We start from the raw sequence: 22,410 nt of genomic DNA, 5'->3' as shown, positions 1-22,410 counted from the left end.
ATTTAAAAAATAAAATGGGGTCTGAATCTGAAATGTCTCAAGGCAGAAATTAACTGAGTCTCTGAACAGTAGAGACATCTGCATTAGTGCATTTCAATTCCTCTGTCTTCCTTTTAACAAATAATTTGTTTTACTTGTCTGATTCTTTAATGAACTTCCCAATTAAAAGCAGATGTCGTTTTTCACAGAACATAAATTATAAACAATTTTATTACTAGCAGGCAAAATATGTATAAATAGTATTGAATTTGCCTGCAAGCATTGGGAAAAATCTATAAAATGATGGGATTTCTCACTTGGTAACCCTACTTCAGCCTTAACTTATGGGTTAATTTAAAGCTTAGTGAACCATATGCTTTCATTTCCAAGGGAAATTTAACTGAGAGAGTCTCTCAGAATGTTTATGCCCATCTAAGAAGGGGATGAGTTCAGAAAACAAATAGAGAATATTGTACTCTGTGATCACTAAGTTTAAATCTACCCGCTGTCACCTGCTTATGAAACCTTCACCAGCTCGTTAAGTTTAAATGCTTAGAAAAATTTTTTCTTTTTTTTTTTAGTTATGACTTTTATAAAAATTCTTCATATATATTCTTTCCTTTTCTTTTTCTTGCCCTTCTTCTTCCTCCTCCTCCTCTTCCTTTTCCTGCTTCTCCTCCTTCTTGTCATTTGTCAGCCCTTAAATAAAAATTCCCACAAAACATGGCTTCTTATAGTTGCTATCACAACTCAAGGTAATATTACAATGATAATAATAATAGTGAAGTTGAGTCTTTGAGGTGGACACCTAAAAAGGCATTTTCTTATGTCTTAATACAGTCACAACTTAAATCCCTACAACCTTCCTGTGCTACTCTTTAGCATGCATTTGGTGGCATTCAGTGCAGTGGCCTTAGATTTCTGTGACATTCATTACTCCAAAGGCCTTTACTTCAGTTTTCCACTCCTGTGGCCACACATGTTTCCATGGTATCACCCAAAAGTGCTCTCATCCCACCCCCCTTTCCTTTCACCTTTTCCTGGTTTCCCTCCTTGTACGATTCAGCATGGACCAAGGCTATTTGTGAGTAAACTCAATCACCCATTTTCTCTGTTTCTTCCTACTTCTCAAAGAAGATGAAACAATTAGCACACTTTTTCTGATTAGATCTATTTAAAAAGCAAATGATCTATTATCAGTTAGCCTTACAAATTCTTTTCTTTATCAGCCATTAATTCCCTATTTTGTCCCCATAACAACCAGTACAAAACTTTCAGGCTCTTTTAAAATTCTCAACCAGGCTTGAACCTAACTTCACAGTCACTTAGTCATTCAAAGCGAAATAACTTGACTCTTTTCTTCTCTGTCCTTTTTTGGCTCTTTTTCACTTTTCTTCTCCCAGTGTGTTTCCCATTCCCCTCTTTTCCAAATTTAAGCCTTCATCCATTCTTCTAAGTCCTACCTTTTCCATCTCTTCATTTTGTATCTCTCTTCATTCTTTTTTTTAATAAATTTATTTATTTATTTAGTTAGTTATGTATTTATTTATTTTTGGCTGCATTGGGTCTTCGTTGCTGCTCGCGGGCTTTCTCTAGTTGTGGTGAGCGGGGGCTACTTTTCGTTGTGGTGCGCGGGCTTCTCATTGCGGTGGCTTCTCTTGTGGAGCATGGGCTCTAGGTGCGTGGGCTTCAGTAGTTGTGGCACGTGGGCTCAGTAGTTGTGGCTCGTGGGCTCTAGAGCACAGGCTCAGTAGTTGTAGCGCACGGACTTAGCTGCTCTGCAGCATGTGGGATATTCCCGGACCAGGGATCAAACCCGTGTCCCCTGCATTGGCAGGCGATTCTTAACCACTGCACCACCAGGGAAGCCCCTCTCTCTTCATTCTTAATACCTCATTTAGTCTCTCATAAAATAGAAAACATAAACACTGCTTCTCAACCCTTAAGACACTATTCTACCTTTTTCATGACTAATAGGTTGAATTGTGTCTACCAACATTTATATGTTAAAGTCCTAACCCCCAGTGTCTCAGAATGTGATCTTATTTGGAAATAGTGTTGTTGCAGATGTAATTAGTTAAGATGGGGTCATCAGAGTGTACCCTAATTCAGTATGACTTATAAAAAGGGGAAATTTGAACACAGAGGCAGACACCCATAGGGGAAGATGATGTGAAGAGACAAAGGGAGAAGACAGCCATCTACAAGGCCAAGAGAGGTGCTTGGAACAGGTTATATCCTCACAGCCCCAAGAAGGAAACAACACTGTTGATACCTTGATTTTAGACTTCTAAAATCTAAATCAGAGGACTGTGAGAGGATAAATTTCTGTTGTTCAGGCCACTGACTTTTGTACAGATGTCCCTCAGTATTCTTGGGGCATTGGTTCTTCCAAGACCCCCCACAGATACCAAAATCTGTGGATGCTCAAATCTCATAGTCAGCCTTCCATATCCATGGTTTCCCCATCCACAGAGTCAACCAACCACAAATCATAAACATAGTAGTATATGTATTAAAAAAAACCTGTGTATAAGTGGACCCTTGCAGTTCAAACCCATGTTGTTCAAGGGTCAACTTTACTTTGTTACAAGAACCCTAGGAAATGAATACAACTACTTCATTTTCTGCCTCCCTGGCCTCCCCACCCACTAATCCTTTACCTGCATTAGGAGAAGCTGCTCTTTCTCAAGTAACAGATGACTTGAAGCTCTCTGTGCACTTGGCCTCTGAGACACCACCTTCTCTGGTTCTCCCATCTGTCTGATGGTTCCTGGCTCCTTCTAAATCTCTTTCAATGCCATCTCTTCCTCCAGTCTCCCTTTACATGAAATGCTTAACTTTTGGCTCTTTTCTCTTCTCATTTCATACTTTGCTCATGTGGAGTTATCCAGTCCCACAGTGATAATATAGGTTTTATCTTAATGATTTCTAGACTTAAAGATCTCCAACTCTTACATCTTTTCTCAACTCCAGTCTTCTTTTTAGAAGTTCCTGTGGAAGATTGACTTATAGATTTCTTAGCAGCACTTTAACTCAACTAAAATTATTATTTTCTCCTCCAAGCCTTCCCCCATTTTTCTTTCTTAGCTAAAGAAATTGCAGCCCTTCAGTCACCCAGATTAGAGACCTCAAAGTCACATTACTCTTCCTCTCCCCTCACTTCAGATCATCTCTCAAATTTAGTCAGTTGTTACCTCTATCTCCTTCTTGCCTTCTCCTCCCAGGCCCTACTTTAGTTTCTCAGAATCTTTCACTAGGTCTACTACAATTACATTGTGTAGTACTATGAATCTGAGCCTACAAACTATAATATTTGTATGAAATATTGCTGGCTTGTTTAAAAAACGGTTTTTTAGTCAACATAAGCCTGATTCTGAGCTCCCATCGTATGACTGGCAACACATTCAATCTGTCATTGTTGGAGCCCCTTTCCAGCGTTCTGTAAATGTTCCTGGGTCCACACAGCACCACAGCACTGGGGAAGCCACTGTGGTCATCAGTTCACTCGGCTTCCCTCTGAGGCAATCATTGTCTCAGCCTGTATGGAGGCCGCAGTTTCAGTGGCTCTGCTGCTTCTGTGCCTGTTTGAGGTGCCAGGCTGGTCTGACTTCCAGTCTCCCTGGAGGGAATACACAGCCGTCCCCAGGGAAGCCGTGCATGTCTTCATGGCACTGCCCTGAGAGGACCCTGCATCTCCTCCACACGCCTCACCTCACATCCAGCCTTCTCTCCGGCGCCAGCCAGATCTCCCTGTCTTCGTATGGCCCTCACCTTTATCTCCTTGTCCTTTACCACATCTCTCATAATGTCTTTATTTGACTTAGTCTTTTTGCAAAAGGCAGGAGGGAAAATGACTTGCAGATAAGTTCTGCTTTTGGTCTTAATATAAACTTCACTAAGGCAAGAGGGGCATAGAAAATAATTGACTTTCTTCTTGAAACAGGGCAGATAGGACAATATAGGAAGAACACAATAAATTATCCTGCCACATGCCTAACTGGCATCTGGGCCTCCAGTCTTTCTGTTTTGCAGTTAATCATTTATGACATCATCAAAGTTACTTTTGGACAAGCTGAGACTAGGCCAGTTTTTTCTCAAGCATCTCCTAAAATGCCCTTTGGATACAAAATAAAATACAGACTCTTGTGACTTTTATTAAAACCCCCCATGACCTGCCCTTTGCCTGCCCCCCAGCCTGTACGTCTCCATGAATCTAAGCTTTCTTGGTCTGCTTATCACTCCCATGCGTACCACAGACTTTCTCACCTCTGAGACTTGGGTTAGTTGGACCCCTCACAGAGAATCTCTTTTCCCCTATTTTCTTCCTCTTCTTTTTCAAAGTTAGTTGCTAATTATAATCTTAGAGTTGACATGGGAAGAATAAAGCCAAAAATCAGGCAAGCCTGAGGTCACAATTTGGTTACCAAAGAGGAGGAGGAGTAGAAGTCAGGGCAAAGTGTTAGCAATTGAGGCAGAAAATCTAAGCAGAAACAGAAGCCGTGGACAGAATTTGGTATATAGTTCAAGATTGGACCCGACAGAAACTGGCTAAGAAGCAAGACAAAGCACCCACATTCAGGATGTCTGGATAATATTTTGAGGTCAGTACATTGGGCAGAGAGGGTCTGTCTAAAGCTCTATGTATCCACTTCAGCCTAGGAAGTGATTTTAGTTGATGACCTATAGGCTCAACGTTGGTCCAGATTCCTTCTCTGAAATGGTTGTTGATCTCTCCAGTACTTGTCTTTCCCTTCTTAGAGTGTTGCTTATTGCTCAATTAAAGCAATTAATGCCTTCCTGGCATTTCAGTCGTTCACATGTCTGATTTCCCCACAGCTGTGAGATTCTCAAAAACAAGGGCCATGATGTATTCATTTCTGGATTCCCTGTAACACCCAGTAGATGGGTCTGGGACATGAGTTAAACGCAGCTAGTGTTAGTTGGGTCAGTGGATGACTCCATTGGACAGGAACCTGGCAGCAAAATATTACCCTGAGTCAGCCCTGGCTGGACTTCTAAATTGCTGTTCATAAGTGACATTCAGTTTGGCTAGGAAGTCATGAGTCTCTCTATCTACTGCATGATCATCATCGAGACTACAAACTAAACACAGTTCTATGGGAACTCTCCCGATTCTGAGGCAACAGAGAAATAATGGGCAAAACTTCATGATGGTGGACGCAATGCTGCAGTTCTCAAGTGTTAAGAGGAAAGCAATCTATTCACACTAATGTGTGAATGTCTGCCAACTTCTTAACCATCCTTAACTTTTGTTTTTCTTTTCTCTTTTCTTTTCCACCACCCCACCGCCGATTTTTGGAAGTGAACGTTTTATTAACCCAAACACAAGAATGCAATTTCAGGTAATGTTGAAAAGTAAAGTGATCTGCAGAGTGGCCAAAGCCAACACTGCCTCTGAGTTGCACCTACTGTTAAGGACAAAGCACCACGGTACTTTCTCTTCTGAAGCTGCACACTTGCACACTCGCATGATGGTAACAGGGTGTTGATGGGGAGTACAGGCACAGAAAGGGTGATGCAGGTTGTTTGGATTCTTTGTAAACCTGGTAGTTGTATACAGGGATTCCCTGCATCATGAATCCAGAGATTTAAACTTTTTCTTTTTTCAGTTTTATTGAGGTATAATTGACACAAAATTGTAAGCTATTTGGAGTGTTTATCGTAATGATCTCATATACGTATATGTTGTGAAAGGATTCCCCTCCATCTAGTTAATTAACACATCTATCACCTCACATATTTATCTTTGTGGATATGTAAATTTCAGTTATATAGTACAGTGTATTCCCTTAGAAATTTCAATTATATAGCACAGCGTTAACTCTAATCACCACATTTTACATTAGATCCTCAGAACTTATTCATCTTATAGATGAAAGTTTGTACTCTCCTACCAATGTCTCCTTATTTCCTCCACCCCCCAGCCCCTGGCAATCACTTTTCTACTCTGTTTCTATGAGTTTGACATTTTTACTCCACATCTAAGTGATAAAGAGACAAAGTTTTTTCTTCACATATTCAGTAAGCCCCTGAGAACCCAGACTGAGAAAGACATAAAGGAACTGCTCACAAGGGGGCTTTTAGGGAGTAATCAGAAAGGGTTAGACACCTCTCACTTTGTATGAATTATCACAAGAAACAGTAAAGGGAAATTGTTTGATGTCACCAGTATGTTTTACCCGAACCCTCACATTTTGAAAAGTACTGTCACTTCTTACCTATCACTATGCAGTACTTTTGAAAACTGAGTGTGTTGAATATGTTACTGGCTTCACACCATTTCTTTGAGACATTCCTACTACCTGGGATTGAGGTGCAGCATCACCTCATGGTAGCTGGCTTTTGTAGTCATTTTGCTTCTGCATTCCAGAAACAAGAAGAACCACTGGCTGTGTATGTTACACGCATGTCTGTGCATTTAAAAATGTATTTGAAACTGCTGGGTATTTAGTTTCTTCTTGCTACTTTAGGTTTGGGATCTTATTTTCCTTATAGGCAACTTGAAGCCTTTATTCTTCATAGTCCTTTAAATAGACTGTTCTAGTCTAAAAGACTTAGGGCATATTTGGGAGGAATCTGTGAGGGTATTTGCTAATGGAATGTGAGTTTGTGAGAGTGTGTGTGTGTGTGTGTGTGTGTGTGTGTGTAGAAGTGGGTCGTGGGTACTGACTTCAGGAGCTTAAGCACAGCCTTTCCAGAGAGACAGGCTCAAGAGGATGTCAGAAACTGAATTCTTCTTCTTCCCACTCAAAATCTCTTCTGCCTAGTTCTTCATATCTCAGTTAAGGGCAACTCAATCCATCCAGTTACTCAGGTCAAAAGAGTCTTGATTCTTCTTCCTCTTACTCATAGGAAATCACCTGGGCTGTGTCATCTAAGTAGATCCAGAATATCCTATCATTTCTCATGATCTCCACTGCTGTCCTGGGGAATGACCTACCTCCATCTTTCCTGGCTAATTGCAGTAGCTTCCTCAGGAATCACTGTGCATGCATCCCTGCACCCCTCCACCAGCAAAGTATTCTCAAACAACAGCCCTGTGCTTTTATTTTTGTTTTTTTTAAAGTTATGTCAGACCCTATGCGCCAGACCTTCCAACAGCTTCACACTTCTCTCAGAATAAAAGACTTCAGTGTTTACAAGGCCCTGCCTCTGGATCCTCCCACTCTGGCCCCACCGTGCCCCTCTTACTGCTTCTCCTCCTGCTTCCTCCGTGGGACACTCAGCTCTACCGCGCTGTGTCCTTGCTGTTCCTCCACCCCAGCAGGAAAACTCCCACCTGGGAGCCTTTACTCTAGCTGTGCCCTCAACCTGGAAAATTCTTTCTCCAGAGATCCTCTTGGCTCATCCCCTCACTTCCTGCCCATCTTTGCTCAAATCTCACTACTCAAAAAGCCCACCCTGACCACCATATTTAATACTGCACACAATTCCTGCCCTGCGTGGCACCTGAGAGTCCCCTAACCTGCTCTACTTGTCTCTGTTCTACAGTGTGGTCGTCTTCAAACTAACCAGACAATGTACTGACTTACCATGTTTATTGGTTATAAACAAAATAAAATACGTGGTGGACCACCACCATCACTAACACTGGAGCTAAATTCACTGGCGTAGATGGCGTATTTAGAAGAATGCTTGGCATAGACTAGACCTGCCAAATACATAGTTGAACAAATGACTGCCTCATAATGTTTATTGCTCTTATAAATGGGATCTTTATTAGAAAAGATAATTGGCTATTGTTGCTATCTAGGAATGTTATTGGTTTTCTTACATTGATCTTGTACATAACAACTAAAAGTCATTGTTCTTATCTATTTTTTTTTCATTTGAATAATACATTTTATTTAAGCCAGTATATCTAAAATATTATCATATCAACATGTCATCAATATGAAAATAAAATACTTTACATTCTTTTTTTTATACTGACTTTCTGAAATCCAATGTGTATTTCACACATATAGCTCATCTCAATGAGAACTAGTCACATTTCTCTTGTATCCTAGCCTTCTTATTGCTTCCTATTCATCCATAAAATAATCCTCCCTTAACTTGAACCAGCTTGAGTTGGGCTCTGCTTCTTCAAACAAAGCCAAATACAACAGCCAGCAGAGTGTTTGGTCACAGTGTTTGTTTGCTTATTTCGTGTCTTAAGGAATTATTTGGTATGGCACCAGACTATTTTTCTTCAGTCATGTGCCGTTGGAGATGTTTGGGATTATTTGTGCTTTATGGGATGATAGGATTTACCTTTATCTTCCTATCATGTACCCTTTTTTTTTTTTTTTCCACACACACTGTATTTTATTTTTACAAGAGATAAATAGACTGACACCAAGCATTGTACATGGATGACTACAACAAAAGCAACAATGATTGCAATTACCAAACATGAAACACACTCATACTATGTCATAATATTGACATTCAGTCCAGTAATCCTCCACTGTAACAGCTCCTTTACTTTGCAGTGAAAATTGATTTGTATATTCTTTGCCTCTGAGTCCTTGTGGGATTTTTTCTTTTTTTAAATTCAAACAGAAAGTCACAAAAATTATACTCATCCTCATCAGTTCACTCAGTCCCATGTAATTATTTTTTTTTTTCCATCTTGATCTTTTGTTAGCACTTTTATGAGCTAATCAGTTTTTCATTAGAGTTCTGAAAATGCTTATTCATTCAGTTCAGCAGTACAGTCAGGTACCAGAAACCTGTACTTGTCAGAGTCTTTTCCATGAATTTCCTGAAGATGAAACCCTTTTATAGGAACATATTTACAAAAGCATCAGAGTACACCCAGAACTGTCTGTAAATGACAAAAGACTTAAAAATAACCACGGTTAAAGATTTGATGAAAGTTCATAATAATGCAGTTGACAAGAAAATTAGTTATTTCTGAGATATACATTTTAAAATAATAACTAGGATTATGACTTATAACATTATACCAGAACATATAAGATTTTTAGAAATTTCATGTAATGTCTGAAACATTTATATTAACATATTTCCATACAAATAACCCAATGAAAGTTTAGTATTAGTTGTTTTGTTTGTTTGTTTATACTGCAGGTTCTTATTAGTCATCAGTTTTATACACATCAGTGTATACATGTCAATCCCAATCGCCCAATTCAGCACACCACCATCCCCACCCCACCGCGGTTTTCCCCCCTTGGTGTCCATATGTCTGTTCTCTACATCTGTGTCTCAACTTCTGCCCTGCAAACCGGTTCATCTGTACCATTTTTCTAGGTTCCACATACATGCGTTAATATACGATATTTGTTTTTCTCTTTCTGACTTACTTCACTCTGTATGACAGTCTCTAGATCCATCCACGTCTCAACAAATGACTCAATTTCGTTCCTTTTTATGGCTGAGTAATATTCCATTGTATATATGTACCACAACTTCTTTATCCATTCGTCTGTTGATGGGCATTTAGGTTGCTTCCATGACCTGGCTATTGTAAATAGTGCTGCAATGAACATTCGGGTGCATGTGTCTTTTTGAATTACGGTTTTCTCTGGGTATATGCCCAGTAGTGGGACTGCTGGGTCATAGGGTAATTCTATTTTTAGTTTTTTAAGGAACCTCCATATTGTTCTCCATAGTGGCTGTATCAATTTACATTCCCACCAACAGTGCAAGAGGGTTCCCTTTTCTCCACACCCTCTCCAGCATTTGTTGTTTGTAGATTTTCTGATGATGCCCATTCTAAGTGGTGTGAGGTGATACCTCATTGTAGTTTTGATTTGCATTTCTCTAATAATTAGTGATGTTGAGCATCTTTTCATGTGCTTCGTGGCCGTCTGTATGTCTTCTTTGGAGAAATGTCTATTTAGGTCTTCTGCCCATTTTTGGATTGGGGTGTTTGTTTCTTTAATATTGAGCTGCATGAGCTGTTTATATATTTTGGAGATTAATCCTTTGTCCGTTGATTCGTTTGCGAATATTTTCTCCCATTCTGAGGGTTGTCTTTTCGTCTTGTTTATGGTTTCCTTTGCTGTGCAAAAGCTTTGAAGTTTCATTAGGTCCCATTTGTTTATTTTTGTTTTTATTCCCATTACTCTAGGAGGTGGATCAAAAAAGATCTTGCTGTGATTTATGTCAAAGAGTGTTCTTCCTATGTTTTCCTCTAAGAGTTTTATAGTGTCCAGTCTTACATTTAGGTCTCTAATCCATTTTGAGTTTATTTTTGTGTATGGTGTTAGGGAGTATTCTAATTTCATTCTTTTACATGTAGCTGTCCAGTTTTCCCAGCACCACTTATTGAAGAGACTGTCTTTTCTCCATTGTATATCTTTGCCTCCTTTGTCATAGATTAGTTGACCATAGGTGCGTGGGTTTATCTCTGGGCTTTCTATCTTGTTCCATTGATCTATGTTTCTGTTTTTGTGCCAGTACCATATTGTCTTGATTACTGTAGCTTTGTAGTATAGTCTGAAGTCAGGGAGTCTGATTCCTCCAGCTCCGTTTTTTTCCCTCAAGACTGCTTTGGCTATTCGGGGTCTTTTGTGTCTCCATACAAATTTTAAGATGATTTGTTCTAGCTCCATAAAAAATGCCATTGGTAATTTGATAGGGATTGCATTGAATCTGTAGATTGCTTTGGGTAGTATAGTCATTTTCACAATGTTGATTCTTCCAATCCAAGAACATGGTATATCTCTCCATCTGTTGGTATCATCTTTAATTTCTTTCATCAGTGTCTTATAGTTTTCTGCATACAGGTCTTTTGTCTCCCTAGGTAGGTTTATTCCTAGGTATTTTATTCTTTTTGTTGCAATGGTAAATGGGAGTGTTTCCATAATTTCGCTTTCAGATTTTTCATCATTAGTGTATAGGAATGCAAGAGATTTCTGTGCATTAATTTTGTATCCTGCAACTTTACCATATTCATTAATTAGCTCTAGTAGTTTTCTGGTGGCAGTTTTAGGATTCTCTATGTATAGTATCATGTCATCTGCAAACAGTGACAGTTTTACTGCTTCTTTTCCAATTTGTATTCCTTTTATTTCTTTTTCTTCTCTGATTGCCCTGGTTAGGACTTCCAGAACTATGTTGAATAATAGTGGTGAGAGTGGACATCCTTGTCTCGTTCCTGATCTTAGAGGAAATGCTTTCAGTTTTTCACCATTGAGAATGATGTTTGCTGTGGGTTTGTCATATATGGCCTTTATTATGTTGAGGTAGGTTCCCTCTATGCCCACTTTCTGGAGAGTTTTTATCATAAATGGGTGTTGAATTTTGTCAAAAGCTTTTTCTGCATCTATTGAGATGATCATATGGTTTTTATTCTTCAATTTGTGGTTGTATCACACTGATTGATTTGCGTATATTGAAGAATCCTTGCATCCCTGGGATAAATCCCACTTGATCATGGTGTATGATCCTTTTAATGTGTTGTTGGATTCTGTTTGCTAGTATTTTGTTGAGGATTTTTGCATCTATATTCATCAGTGATATTGGTCTGTAATTTTCTTTTTTTTTGTACTGTCTTTGTCTGGTTTTGGTATCAGGGTGATGGTGGCCTCATAGAATGAGTTTGGGAGTGTTCCTTCCTCTGCAATGTTTTGGAAGAGTTTGAGAAGGATAGGTGTTAGCTCTTCTCTAAATGTTTGATAGAATTCACCTGTGAAGTCATCTGGTCCTGGACTTTTGTTTGTTGGAAGATTTTTCATCACAGTTTCAATTTCATTACTTGTGATTGGTCTGTTCATATTTTCTGCTTCTTCCTGGTTCAGTCTTGGAAGGTTATACCTTTCTAAGAATTTGTCCATTTCTTCCAGGTTGTCTATTTTATTGGCATAAAGTTGCTTGTAGTAGTCTCTTAGGATGCTTTGTATTTCTGCGGTGTCTGTTGTAACTTCTCCTTTTTCATTTCTGATTTTATTGATTTGAGTCCTCTCCCTCTTTTTCTTGATGAGTCTGGCTAATGGTTTATCAATTTTGTTTATCTTCTCAAAGAACCAGCTTTTAGTTTTATTGATCTTTGCTATTGTTTTCTTTGTTTCTATTTCATTTATTTCTGCTCTGATATTTATGATTTCTTTCCTTCTGCTAACTTTGGGTTTTGTTTGTTCTTCTTTCTCTAGTTTCTTTAGGTGTAAGGTTAGATTGTTTACTTGAGATTTTTCTTGTTTCTTGAGGTAGGCTTGTATAGGTATAAACTTCCCTCTTAGAACTGCTTTTGCTGCATCCCATAGGTTTTGGATCGTCGTGTTTTCATTGTCATTTGTCTCTAGGTATTTTTTGATTTCCTCTTTGATTTCTTCAGTGATCTCTTGGTTATTTAGTAACGTATTGTTTAGCCTCCATGTGTTTGTGTTTTTTACGTTTTTTCCCCTGTAATTCATTTCTAATCTCATAGCGTTGTGGTCAGAAAAGATGCTTGATATGATTTCAATTTTCTTAAATTTACTGAGGCTTGATTTGTGACCCAAGATGTGATCTATCCTGGAGAATGTTCCGTGCGCACTTGAGAAGAACGTGTAATCTGCTGTTTTTGGATGGAATGTCCTATAAATATCAATTAAATCTATCTGGTCTATTGTGTCATTTAAAGGTTCTGTTTCCTTATTTATTTTCATTTTGGATGATCTGTCCATTGGTGTAAGTGAGGTGTTAAAGTCCCCCACTATTATTGTGTTACTGTCAATTTCCTCTTTTATAGCTGTTAGCAGTTGCCTTATGTAATGAGGTGCTCCTATGTTGGGTGCATATATATTTATAATTGTTATATCTTCTTCTTGGATTGATCCCTTGATCATTATGTAGTGTCCTTCCTTGTCTCTTGTAACATTCTTTATTTTAAAGTCTATTTTATCTGATATGAGTATAGCTACTCCAGCTTTCTTTTGATTTCCATTTGCATGGAATATCTTTTTCCATCCCCTCACTTTCAGTCTGTATGTGTCCCTAGGTCTAAAGTGGGTCTCTTGTAGACAGCATATATATGGGTCTTGTTTTTGTATCCATTCAGCAAGCCTGTGTCTTTTGGCTGGAGCATTTAATCCATTCACGTTTAAGGTAATTATCGATATGTATGTTCCTATGACCATTTTCTTAATTGTTTTGGATTTGTTTTTGTAGGTCCTTTTCTTCTCTTGTGTTTCCCACTTAGAGAAGTTCCTTTAACATTTGTTGTAGAGCTGGTTTGGTGGTGCTGAATTCTCTTAGCTTTTGCTTGTCTGTAAAGCTTTTGATTTCTCCATCAAATCTAAATGAGATCCTTGCCGGGTAGAGTAATCTTGGTTGTAGGTTCCTCCCCTTCATCACCTTAAGTATATCATGCCCCTCCCTTCTGGCTTGTAGAGTTTCTGCTGAGAAATCAGCTGTTAACCTTATGGGAGTTCCCTTGTATGTTATTTGTCATTTTTCCCTTGCTGCTTTCAATAATTTTTCTTTGTCTTTAATTTTTGCCAATTTGATTACTCTGTGTCTCGGCGTGCTTCTCCTTGGGTTTATCCTGTATGGGACTCTCTGCGCTTCCTGGACTTGGGTGGCTATTTCCTTTCCCATGTTAGGGAAGTTTTCGACTATAATCTCTTCAAATATTTTCTCTGGTCCTTTCTCTCTCTCTTCTCCTTCTGGGACCCCTATAATGTGAATGTTGTTGCGTTTAATGTTGTCCCAGAGGTCTCTTAGGCTGTCTTCATTTCTTTTCATTCTTTTTTCTTTAGTCTGTTCTGCAGCAGTGAATTCCACCATTCTGTCTTCCAGGTCACTTATCTGTTCTTCTGCCTCAGTTATTCTGCTATTGATTCCTTCTAGTGTAGTTTTCATTTCAGTTATTGTATTGTTCATCTCTGTTTGTTTGTTCTTTAATTCTTCTAGGTCTTTGTTAATCATTTCTTGCATCTTCTCAATCTTTGCCTCCATTCTTATTCCAAGGTCCTGGATCATCTTCACTATCATTATTCTGAATTCTTTTTCTGGAAGGTTGCCTATCTCCACTTCATTTAGTTGTTTTTCTGGGGTTTTTTCTTGTTCCTTCATCTAGTATATAGCCCTCTGCCTTTTCATCTTGTCTATCTTTCTGTAAATGTGGTTTCTGTTCCACAGGCTGCAGGACTGTAGTTTTTCTTGCTTCTGCTGTCTGCCCTCTGGTGGTTGAGGCTATCTAAGAGGCTTGATGGGAGGCTCTGGAGGTGGGTAGAGCTGACTGTTGCTGTGGCTGTCAGAGCTCTGTAAAACTTTAATCCACTTGACTGTTGATGGGTGGGGCTGGGTTCCCTCCCTGTTGGTTGTTTTGCCTGAGGCAACCCAACACTGGAGCCTACCCAGGCTCTTTGGTGGGGCTAATGGCAGACTCTGGGAGGGCTCACGCCAAGGAGTACTTCCCAGAACCTCCGCTGCCAGTGTCCTTGTCCCCACGGTGAAACAGAGCCAGCCCCCGCCTCTGCAGGAGACCCCCCAACATCAGCAGTTATGTCTGGTTCAGTCTCCCCCAGGGTCACTGCTCCTTCCCCTGGTTCCCGATGCACACACTATTTTGTGTGCACCCTCCAAGAGTGGGGTCTCGGTTTCCCCCAGTCCTGTCGAAGTCCTGCAATCAATTCCCACTAGGCTTCAAAGTCTGATTCTCTATGAATTCCTCCTCCCGTTGCCGGACCCCCAGGTTGGGAAGCCTGACGTGGGGCTCAGAACGTTCACTTCAGTGGGTGGACTTCTGTGGTATAAGTGCTCGCCAGTCTGTGAGTCACCCACCCAGCAGTTATAGGATTTGATTTTACTCTGATTGCGCCCCTCCTACCGTCTCACTGTGGCTTCTCCTCTGTCCTTGGACATGGGGTATCCTCCTTGTTGAAGTCCAGTGTCTTCCTGTCGATGATTGTCCAGCAGCCAGTTGTGATTCTGGTGCTCTCGCAAGAGGGAGTGAGAGCACGTCCTTCTACTCCTCCATCTTGGTTAATCCTCTCCCATTGTTCTTATCTATATCTGATGTTCCCTGTGGGTAAAATATATGGATACCCGCTTCCCAACTTAATCTGCTTGATTTAGGGAAATCTTCATAAGAAGTGATCATCAAAACCTAGTAATTCTCCCCATGGTTGAATTACATGTTGAGATCCTGAAGATATCTCCAACAGATTCGCTAGAAAATTAACAAGTAAGTCTTTTGAAGACATTAATATAAACTGCAATCACCTAGTCGGCCAGTGGCACACTCTGATTGTAGGAAAATTGTGTTAGATGAAAATAATTTGGCCAGCTAGACTTTATTACTTTTGATTTAAAAATTGGAAACATCAATAGCCCCCAATCTGGCTCTACTCCTTACTTAATCAACTTGAAGAAAATGTGATTAAGAGGAACAAAAATCTAAGAAAAATAAGGACAAGACACTAAAGAAAAAATAATGATTCTCAGAAAACACAAATCTTGGGACAATTTCTTCCCGACTTCCTGTGTAATTAAATTTTTATCTAAAAACTGTGTTGAACCAAGGAAGAAGAAATAAATGTATTTCTGCTCCAAACGTTATTTTGAAGACTTGCTTATGAGTGTAATTTGTTATGATTTTATTTGATTTAAAAAGTTTATTCTGCCACACATCCTTTTGCTTCAGTATTAGCAACAAGCACCCTGCTCTGTGTGGCTGACCCACAGGCTGCACTTGGTGGCCAAGCACTGAACAGAATAAAGGAAACAAGAAGCTTCCAAGCCCTGTTTTTTCCTGCATCTTTTGGAATATTTGCATGGACTGAGAAAAAAGAAAGCAGCAACTATTATTCAAAGATTGCTTTGGTGACATCTGTCATTTCTGCTGTAAACTGTCAGTCCCAAATCCAGTAGGGTAATTATGGAAAATATAACTAAAAACCCAAATTTTAGTAGGGCCTTAAATCCAGGAATTTGAAGCACAGCCAATTCACCGTTGAATTTACATCTGATTCACTAGAGAAGCTGAAGCATATGTGAAATGGTGGTGGCTCTTTCTGCACTGCAGAGAAGTAAGGCTCAGGAAAGCAAAATGCCCTGCCGGAGGCCACTTACTAAGTTTGGAGTAAAAAGTGTATTTCCATTTCTCTGCTCTTGCCCACAGGCTCTCCTTGATTCAGTAGCTATGATTTCTGCCTTATGGCCGGGAGGCGAAACACCACAATTCTTTCATCTCTAGGTGATACACAAAATCACAGTTCTTCCCTGTTTGCAGTCTGTCTGTGTCTCTGCTGAAATACACCACAGTGAGGGCAGAGTTCAGATGGCCTGTGGACACTGAACTCAGTACTCATCCAAGAGTGAGATGACCCTTGCTTTTGTGTATGTCGGCGAGAAATGCCTGGGAAAGGAGCATGAGAAGTAACTGTGGCCCAGCTGGCCATCCAGCTCGGCATGATCAGAGACTTTCACTTTTCAAGGGCTCACTGCCACTCTCCAAAAGCGTAAACATTTCTTCTCAAAAAATTTCTGCTCAAAGCAGACTTTCAGATATTCTCTGATTAAAATCACCAGGTTTATTTTGTTTGTCCCATCTGTTAATGCAGTCACGTAAAATTCTATGATTTGTTGTCAGTGAGTTAATTCTCCTCGGTGCTGAACCAAATGGGACTGTAGACTTAAAAGACTGAACGAGAAATGAGCTGTATCTAATGAGATGTCCTCCGAAGCGGCCATGGCACGGGGCCTACACATGCGCCGGACACATGCTTCTGCCACATGTGATTTGGGCCAGTCATCTCCACACCTGATAGTTTCTTAGCAGTTTATAAATATGTTCCCTATTGTTTCTTGTCCATCTTCTCCCACTTAAAAATTATATTCTGAAGTCAAATTTATAAGGAAAATAATTTACCACGTGGTACTGGGTCATTTAAACCCACCCCATCCTCTTCATCAGGGAAGTTTGCAAGTGAATAAAAGCTTACTAAACAAATTGGGAGTATTTTGTTTCTTTTCCATTGGAGTAGCTAATATTTTTTTACTTTTTAAATTGAATGGCTGGATAATTTTTATACCAATCCATAATTTTATTTGAAAAGCTAACCTGGGACTGTTAAAAAAAAAACGGGTGGGGGGAGAAGAAACCATTTTCGCCTTCTTGTCTATCAGTGCTAATCCTCTTAAAAGTACCCTTACAATCAAGGGATGCAAGAGAAGCTCCATTTCCTCAGCAAATGGAATACTGTAAGGCACAGTTTAAAAGGGTTACTACTGTGAGTGAAGAAGGAAAGTAATGGAGTGACCTGTGGACACACCCTAAGCCCAGGAACACACAGTGCCCCACATCTTTATTGGCTCAGAGATACACAGGTCCATCTGTCAAACTGAAAAGCCAAGGAAGTGGCAGACTTTGGCTTTCTGCTGGTGGGGACAAGTACTGGAAATATTTTATTGCAAAGTGACTGAAACCCAGTCAGAGGTTTAATACTTAGCAGGCAGGCAGCAATGGCTTAGAGAAAAAGGACCAAGATTTTCTCTGTTGGGCTCCTCCAGCCTGGACAACAGGGACAACTAAGTTTTTAAAATAGCATGCTGGAGTCAGATGACTCTGGAAAGTTTTGTCTCAAAAATAAAATAGGCGAAGCATCCCCTAAGAAAAATGGCTGGGGAAATAACATCATCAGAACAGTATGGAAGCGCATCAGAAACTGCCTATAGATCGCCCAAAGAAAACAGAACCAATTTTCTGAGAAGATTGCATAGAAGTATTGAGTGGACCCAGCTTCATTTACTGCCCACAGAGTTCTTGTGAAAATGTAATTAAAAAGACTGGGGATGGAGAATAAGAAAAGATAGGAGGCACAAAATGGTCCTTTACAGTTTCCTTGGAAGGTCACAGCCCACTTTATATAACACATTATGAAGCACAAGGTTACAGTGGGTTTTCAAAGACTTGGCTCTACTCCAGAAGTCTCTCTTTAATGTTGTTTGCAAAATTTATACTAAAGGCAGATTTATGAACTCTGTTAGAGAACAAGTATTTCTCTTCTTATTCATAGAGAAGAACTTTATTATTTTGGTCCAGTTGCTAAGCAAAATATAGCTTGAGTTTGGCTGTAAATTCTCAGTTATATATGTAAGGCATTGTGTTTATTTAGAAATAATAAGGCTTCTAATTTCAAATCAGAAAATCCCAGGGTCATATAAGGACTTTTATCAGTTTCAGGTCTTATCCAGAACTTATGGAAGTTTCACCTCTGTAATTCTAAGTTAATGTGTTTAATCTTTCCGTGGTGTAAAAAGCACTGTTTATCACCTCTCTGCAGAGCTGAGGCCAGGATACTGGTTGAGAAAGCAGGTTCTAGATTCAAACTACCTGAATTTGAGTTCTGGCTCTTTCACCTACTAGTGTTGAGACCTTGGGAAAGTTCTTAACCCTTCTGAGCCTCAGTTACCCCATCTGTAAAATGAGGATAATAATAGTTCCTACCTTGTAGGGGTGTGGTGAAGATTAAGTGAGATACTATATGTAAAGCATTTAGCACAGTGCTAGCATACAGGAAGAAGAATCAACCCGTACGTTCTTGCAGACAGTTAAGATACCAACACCGTAGAGTTTAGTTTTGTCCAGACTGAGCACGTAATGGCTGTAACCTATCTCTCCATATCCTAACCTCCTCTCCACTTTCCTTCCCCCAGCTCTCTGGGCCTCCCCTAGCTTCTCCATATTTGTTAAGTGTTCTTCCTCTAACGAGCACAGAAGATTCTGGTCAATGCCAATTTTTTGAAAGAATTACCTGCTTTACTCTATGTCTTCACATATTGAGCATTTCTTTTTTTTTTTTTTTTTTTTGATGTTTAACAAAATCTTTTTTGTAACAGCAAAATACTAGCTGAAAACGAATTAAATAGCAAGGGACTGGATAAAGAAGTCACGGTACATTCATATTATGGAGTAAAGCAGTTAAATTGAACTAAAAAAAAAAGGAATGATCTAATGCTCTAGCACAAGGAATATAAAAGTGATTTCACCGATTTATATTCTCTCTTGTCCTGTGTTTGTTTGTTATTCATTTTTTATTGAGCATTTCTTACTTGAGTTCATTGAGGATTAATGCCCCACAGATCTTAACAGACAGAAATTGAGAGAATGGATCCAAAAGACAGGAAATGGACTAACTGGGTAGCTGGAGGGATTGGGACAAAACAAAAAAAAGAAACAAAGACTTGTGAAAGCAAATGAACCCGTAGCTGGTTCAGGTCCTTTTAGCCACAGCTGTAGTGTTTCTCAGCATTGTTCCAACCGGAGCATTGGTCCCCTGAGATGATTAGCAAACAAATGGTTTCTTGGTCAAAGGAGTTTGTCCAAAACGTTTCACACCACGTTTTCCTCTAGGAGTCTCAGCGCATGTTAACACAGTAAAAGTTCTAAGAAGTACTACAGTAAAGAAACCTGCTTTATTTTGCTTATCTCATATTATTGATCAGTACATAACACTGACCAGTACATTTGGAGAAGGCTTCCACTGTTGTTATTTTAGAACTGGGAAACAGGAATTCCCATAAATAATGAACAAATTTAGGGGCACTAATGAACCATGATAAAACTGACGGGAAGAAAAGTGGGACTAATATTTAGTGAGTGCCTGTTATGTATGCCAGAAATTATGCTAACTGCTTTAGAAATATTTGCTTTTTCCCGATAAGGTTAAAGTAGTGGTTTTTAAGTGGGAGGGATATTTACAGTGCTTTATGAAATAATGTCATGGCACATATTAGCAGTCCTTAAATGGGGGCAAATAGCTGTTTAAGAAATGAAGGATCTTGAGAACTCACGTAGCCCATCTTCATGCCTAAGAGTATTGCTTTTGCACTCACTGAGAAATTTGGAGATTCTGGAGTCTCTGTACCCTCAGTTCCCTGGAATGTAGCATTGTATACAAACCTGTGAATAGTCCTAGTTCTGCCACTTACTGGATATGTAACCTTGAATAACATACCTCTCTGAGCCTGTGTAAATACTAGGAAAACAATAACATCTAACCTAAGTTTGTGAGGGTTATACTTACAAAACATAAGCTCATAACTGGTGCTCAAAAAAATGCCAATGCCTTAATCTACCATACTTATTCTTGCATCCATTGATCAAAATATTTTTCTCTTACACAATTACTAGAACAAGTTCTATGATGTCCATAAAATAATATGTACAATTTCTATTTTCAGCATATACCAACTGTGATTTGAAATGCTACCATTTTGTATGTACGTGTATTTGTGTGTTTGTAGAAACAGCATGTATTTAATACACTTCATAATGCAGTATATATAAAATCACATAAAATAACAGTTTATGTATTGTTAAAGGAAAGAACTATATTTTATTCTTTCTTTATATTCCCCAAGACATCTATCCTAGCATGGTCCCAGGTACACAGTATTTAGTTGTCTTGGGAAATAAATGAATGGAAATGATAGCGGTAAATTGCACTCAAATTGTATTATTTTGTACAATATAATGTAACAAATGTAACTTAATAATAGGACATTTTGCACTGGGGAGCAAGCCAGGATGGAGTCAGACTGTGATATTTTAAATTTGGTGATAAATTTCTGATGCTTTAACAAGCAGCATATGCTCACTGCTCAGTCTCAGCTGAGATGGGTACCAGAAAATTTGCTAACAAGACTCCTATGTGAGAGATAAGCATTATTTTATGAAACTAGATCTGTCTTCAGTTCTTTTGCAAGAAATTTGAATTTCCCTTCAAATAAATGGAATGTTAATATGTTTGATTTACTTCAACTCTTATTATTTTCTTTCTTCTCTATTTACTGTTTTTCACCCTCATGCAATAGAAAGTAAAAAACTACCTCTTTTCCTTTGTTGAAATGTTTATAAATCATTAATAGTGAAACATTGAGAGGTGAAACTGGGGTCAGGAAGGAGAGAATACTGCACAATAACAGCTATTAACTTTGTGCAGAGTAACAGGTCTTAATTTCAGTTCTAAGTGTAGGCAGATGCACAAACAACCATAGACTATGAGATTTCCCTTCCTTTCTTGTGCATATTTGCCCACATTGCCAGTGAGACTAAATTGTAGGAGAGAAATGTTTTTATACTTAAAAGAATAAAAATAGGTTAAAATGAGTTAGAGATTGAAAAACACTGATGACCATATTTTGGGTATATTTTCAGGTATTGTTAAGGGAAATGGCAAGTGACCTGAATTCAGGGCAACCAGACCCTGCATCAGTCACACATCCCAATTGACCTGCCCCTTTCTACTATCATCCCCTCTCCCTTTTTAGCCTCTTTTCTGTCTTTTTTTTTTTTTAATTAATTAATTAATTAATTAATTTTTTATTTTTGGCTGTGTTGGGTCTTAGTTTCTGTGCGAGGGCTTTCTCTAGTTGCGGCAAGCGGGGGCCACTCTTCATCGCGGTGCGCGGGCCTCTCACTATCGCGGCCTCTCTTGTTGCGGAGCACAGGCCCCAGACGCGCAGGCTCAGTAGTTGTGGCGCACGGGCCCAGTTGCTCCGCGGCATGTGGGATCTTCCCAGACCAGGGCTCGAACCCGTGTCCCCTGCATTGGCAGGCGGATTCTCAACCACTGCGCCACCAGGGAAACCCGTCTCTTTCTTTTTTTACCTACGTCTTGATACTCAAACCTGGAATGTAGCATTGACTCCTTTATGATTTGAAAATAATGACAGGTTGCTGATACATTCAACACATGTAAATGTCCTCTGAGTCTTACCAGAGATTCCAAAGGGGAGGATGTGTAAAATAAACTGAAGCGTGATCTCTTGCAGGAATGGAATTCTGCAGTGGAGAAGCTGAAGAGAGAGGCACTGGGGATTCTGCTCTCCAAGGAGGATGTGGAGAAAGAACACCTACAGCTCTCTAACCAGAAACTGACTTGGCTTCAAGAGGAATTTGGTCGGCTCATGGTGGAAAGGAAAACCTGGTTAAAAAAGGCAAATGGCTTTTTTAACAGCGCAAACAAGGTCAGTGTGAGGTGAAGCTGGTAATTTTAGGTCATCAGGGCAAACCAGTAAGAGACCCATGACTTCAACAGGCTGGAACACGTCACAGAAATCTCGACTCCACTTAGAGTTTCAAAATTGATAGCAGCAAAAAGGAGCTTTTAAAATATATTCCTACTCTGGCCATTATTTTGTACTCAAAACTAAGAGATTCTGTGCTTTGACGTGTAAAAGGTCACTGAAAAAAAAACCAAAAAACAGGAGAATTTTATCTTAGAGCTCTCATTGTTCTGTTTGAGGTGGACATTTGTGCCAACATGGTAGTGTTTCTCCTGGAGGAATGGAATTATCATAAAATATATCAAGGTTATATTGATATAACCTTGATATATTTGACAAATAATTTGAAAAAAAACCCTTGAAAAAACCAAAAAAACCCTTGAAACTTTTACCAAAAAAACTTTCTCTTTTTAAAAATCCTCTTTCATTTATTAGGTAAAGATACATAAATATTGCAGG

At 39.2% G+C, this 22,410-nt stretch overlaps 1 protein-coding gene across 1 annotated transcript in view; it reads left to right on the top strand.

The window, feature by feature from the left end:
* CCDC141 (coiled-coil domain containing 141) overlaps positions 1-22,410 on the top strand; it is a 215,036-nt gene that overhangs the window by 101,955 nt on the left and 90,671 nt on the right. Inside the window, exon 7 of the mRNA XM_061202688.1 lies at positions 21,718-21,912. Within this exon, the coding sequence (XP_061058671.1) occupies positions 21,718-21,912 (195 nt within the window). The remainder of the gene's footprint in view (positions 1-21,717; positions 21,913-22,410) is intronic.

Source organism: Eubalaena glacialis, chromosome 1 (assembly GCF_028564815.1).
Source record: "Eubalaena glacialis isolate mEubGla1 chromosome 1, mEubGla1.1.hap2.+ XY, whole genome shotgun sequence".
In the NCBI taxonomy this organism is placed as follows: Eukaryota; Metazoa; Chordata; class Mammalia; order Artiodactyla; family Balaenidae; genus Eubalaena; species Eubalaena glacialis.
The sequence above is the reverse complement of the archived record's forward strand: the minus strand, read 5'-3'. Positions and strand labels throughout refer to the sequence as shown.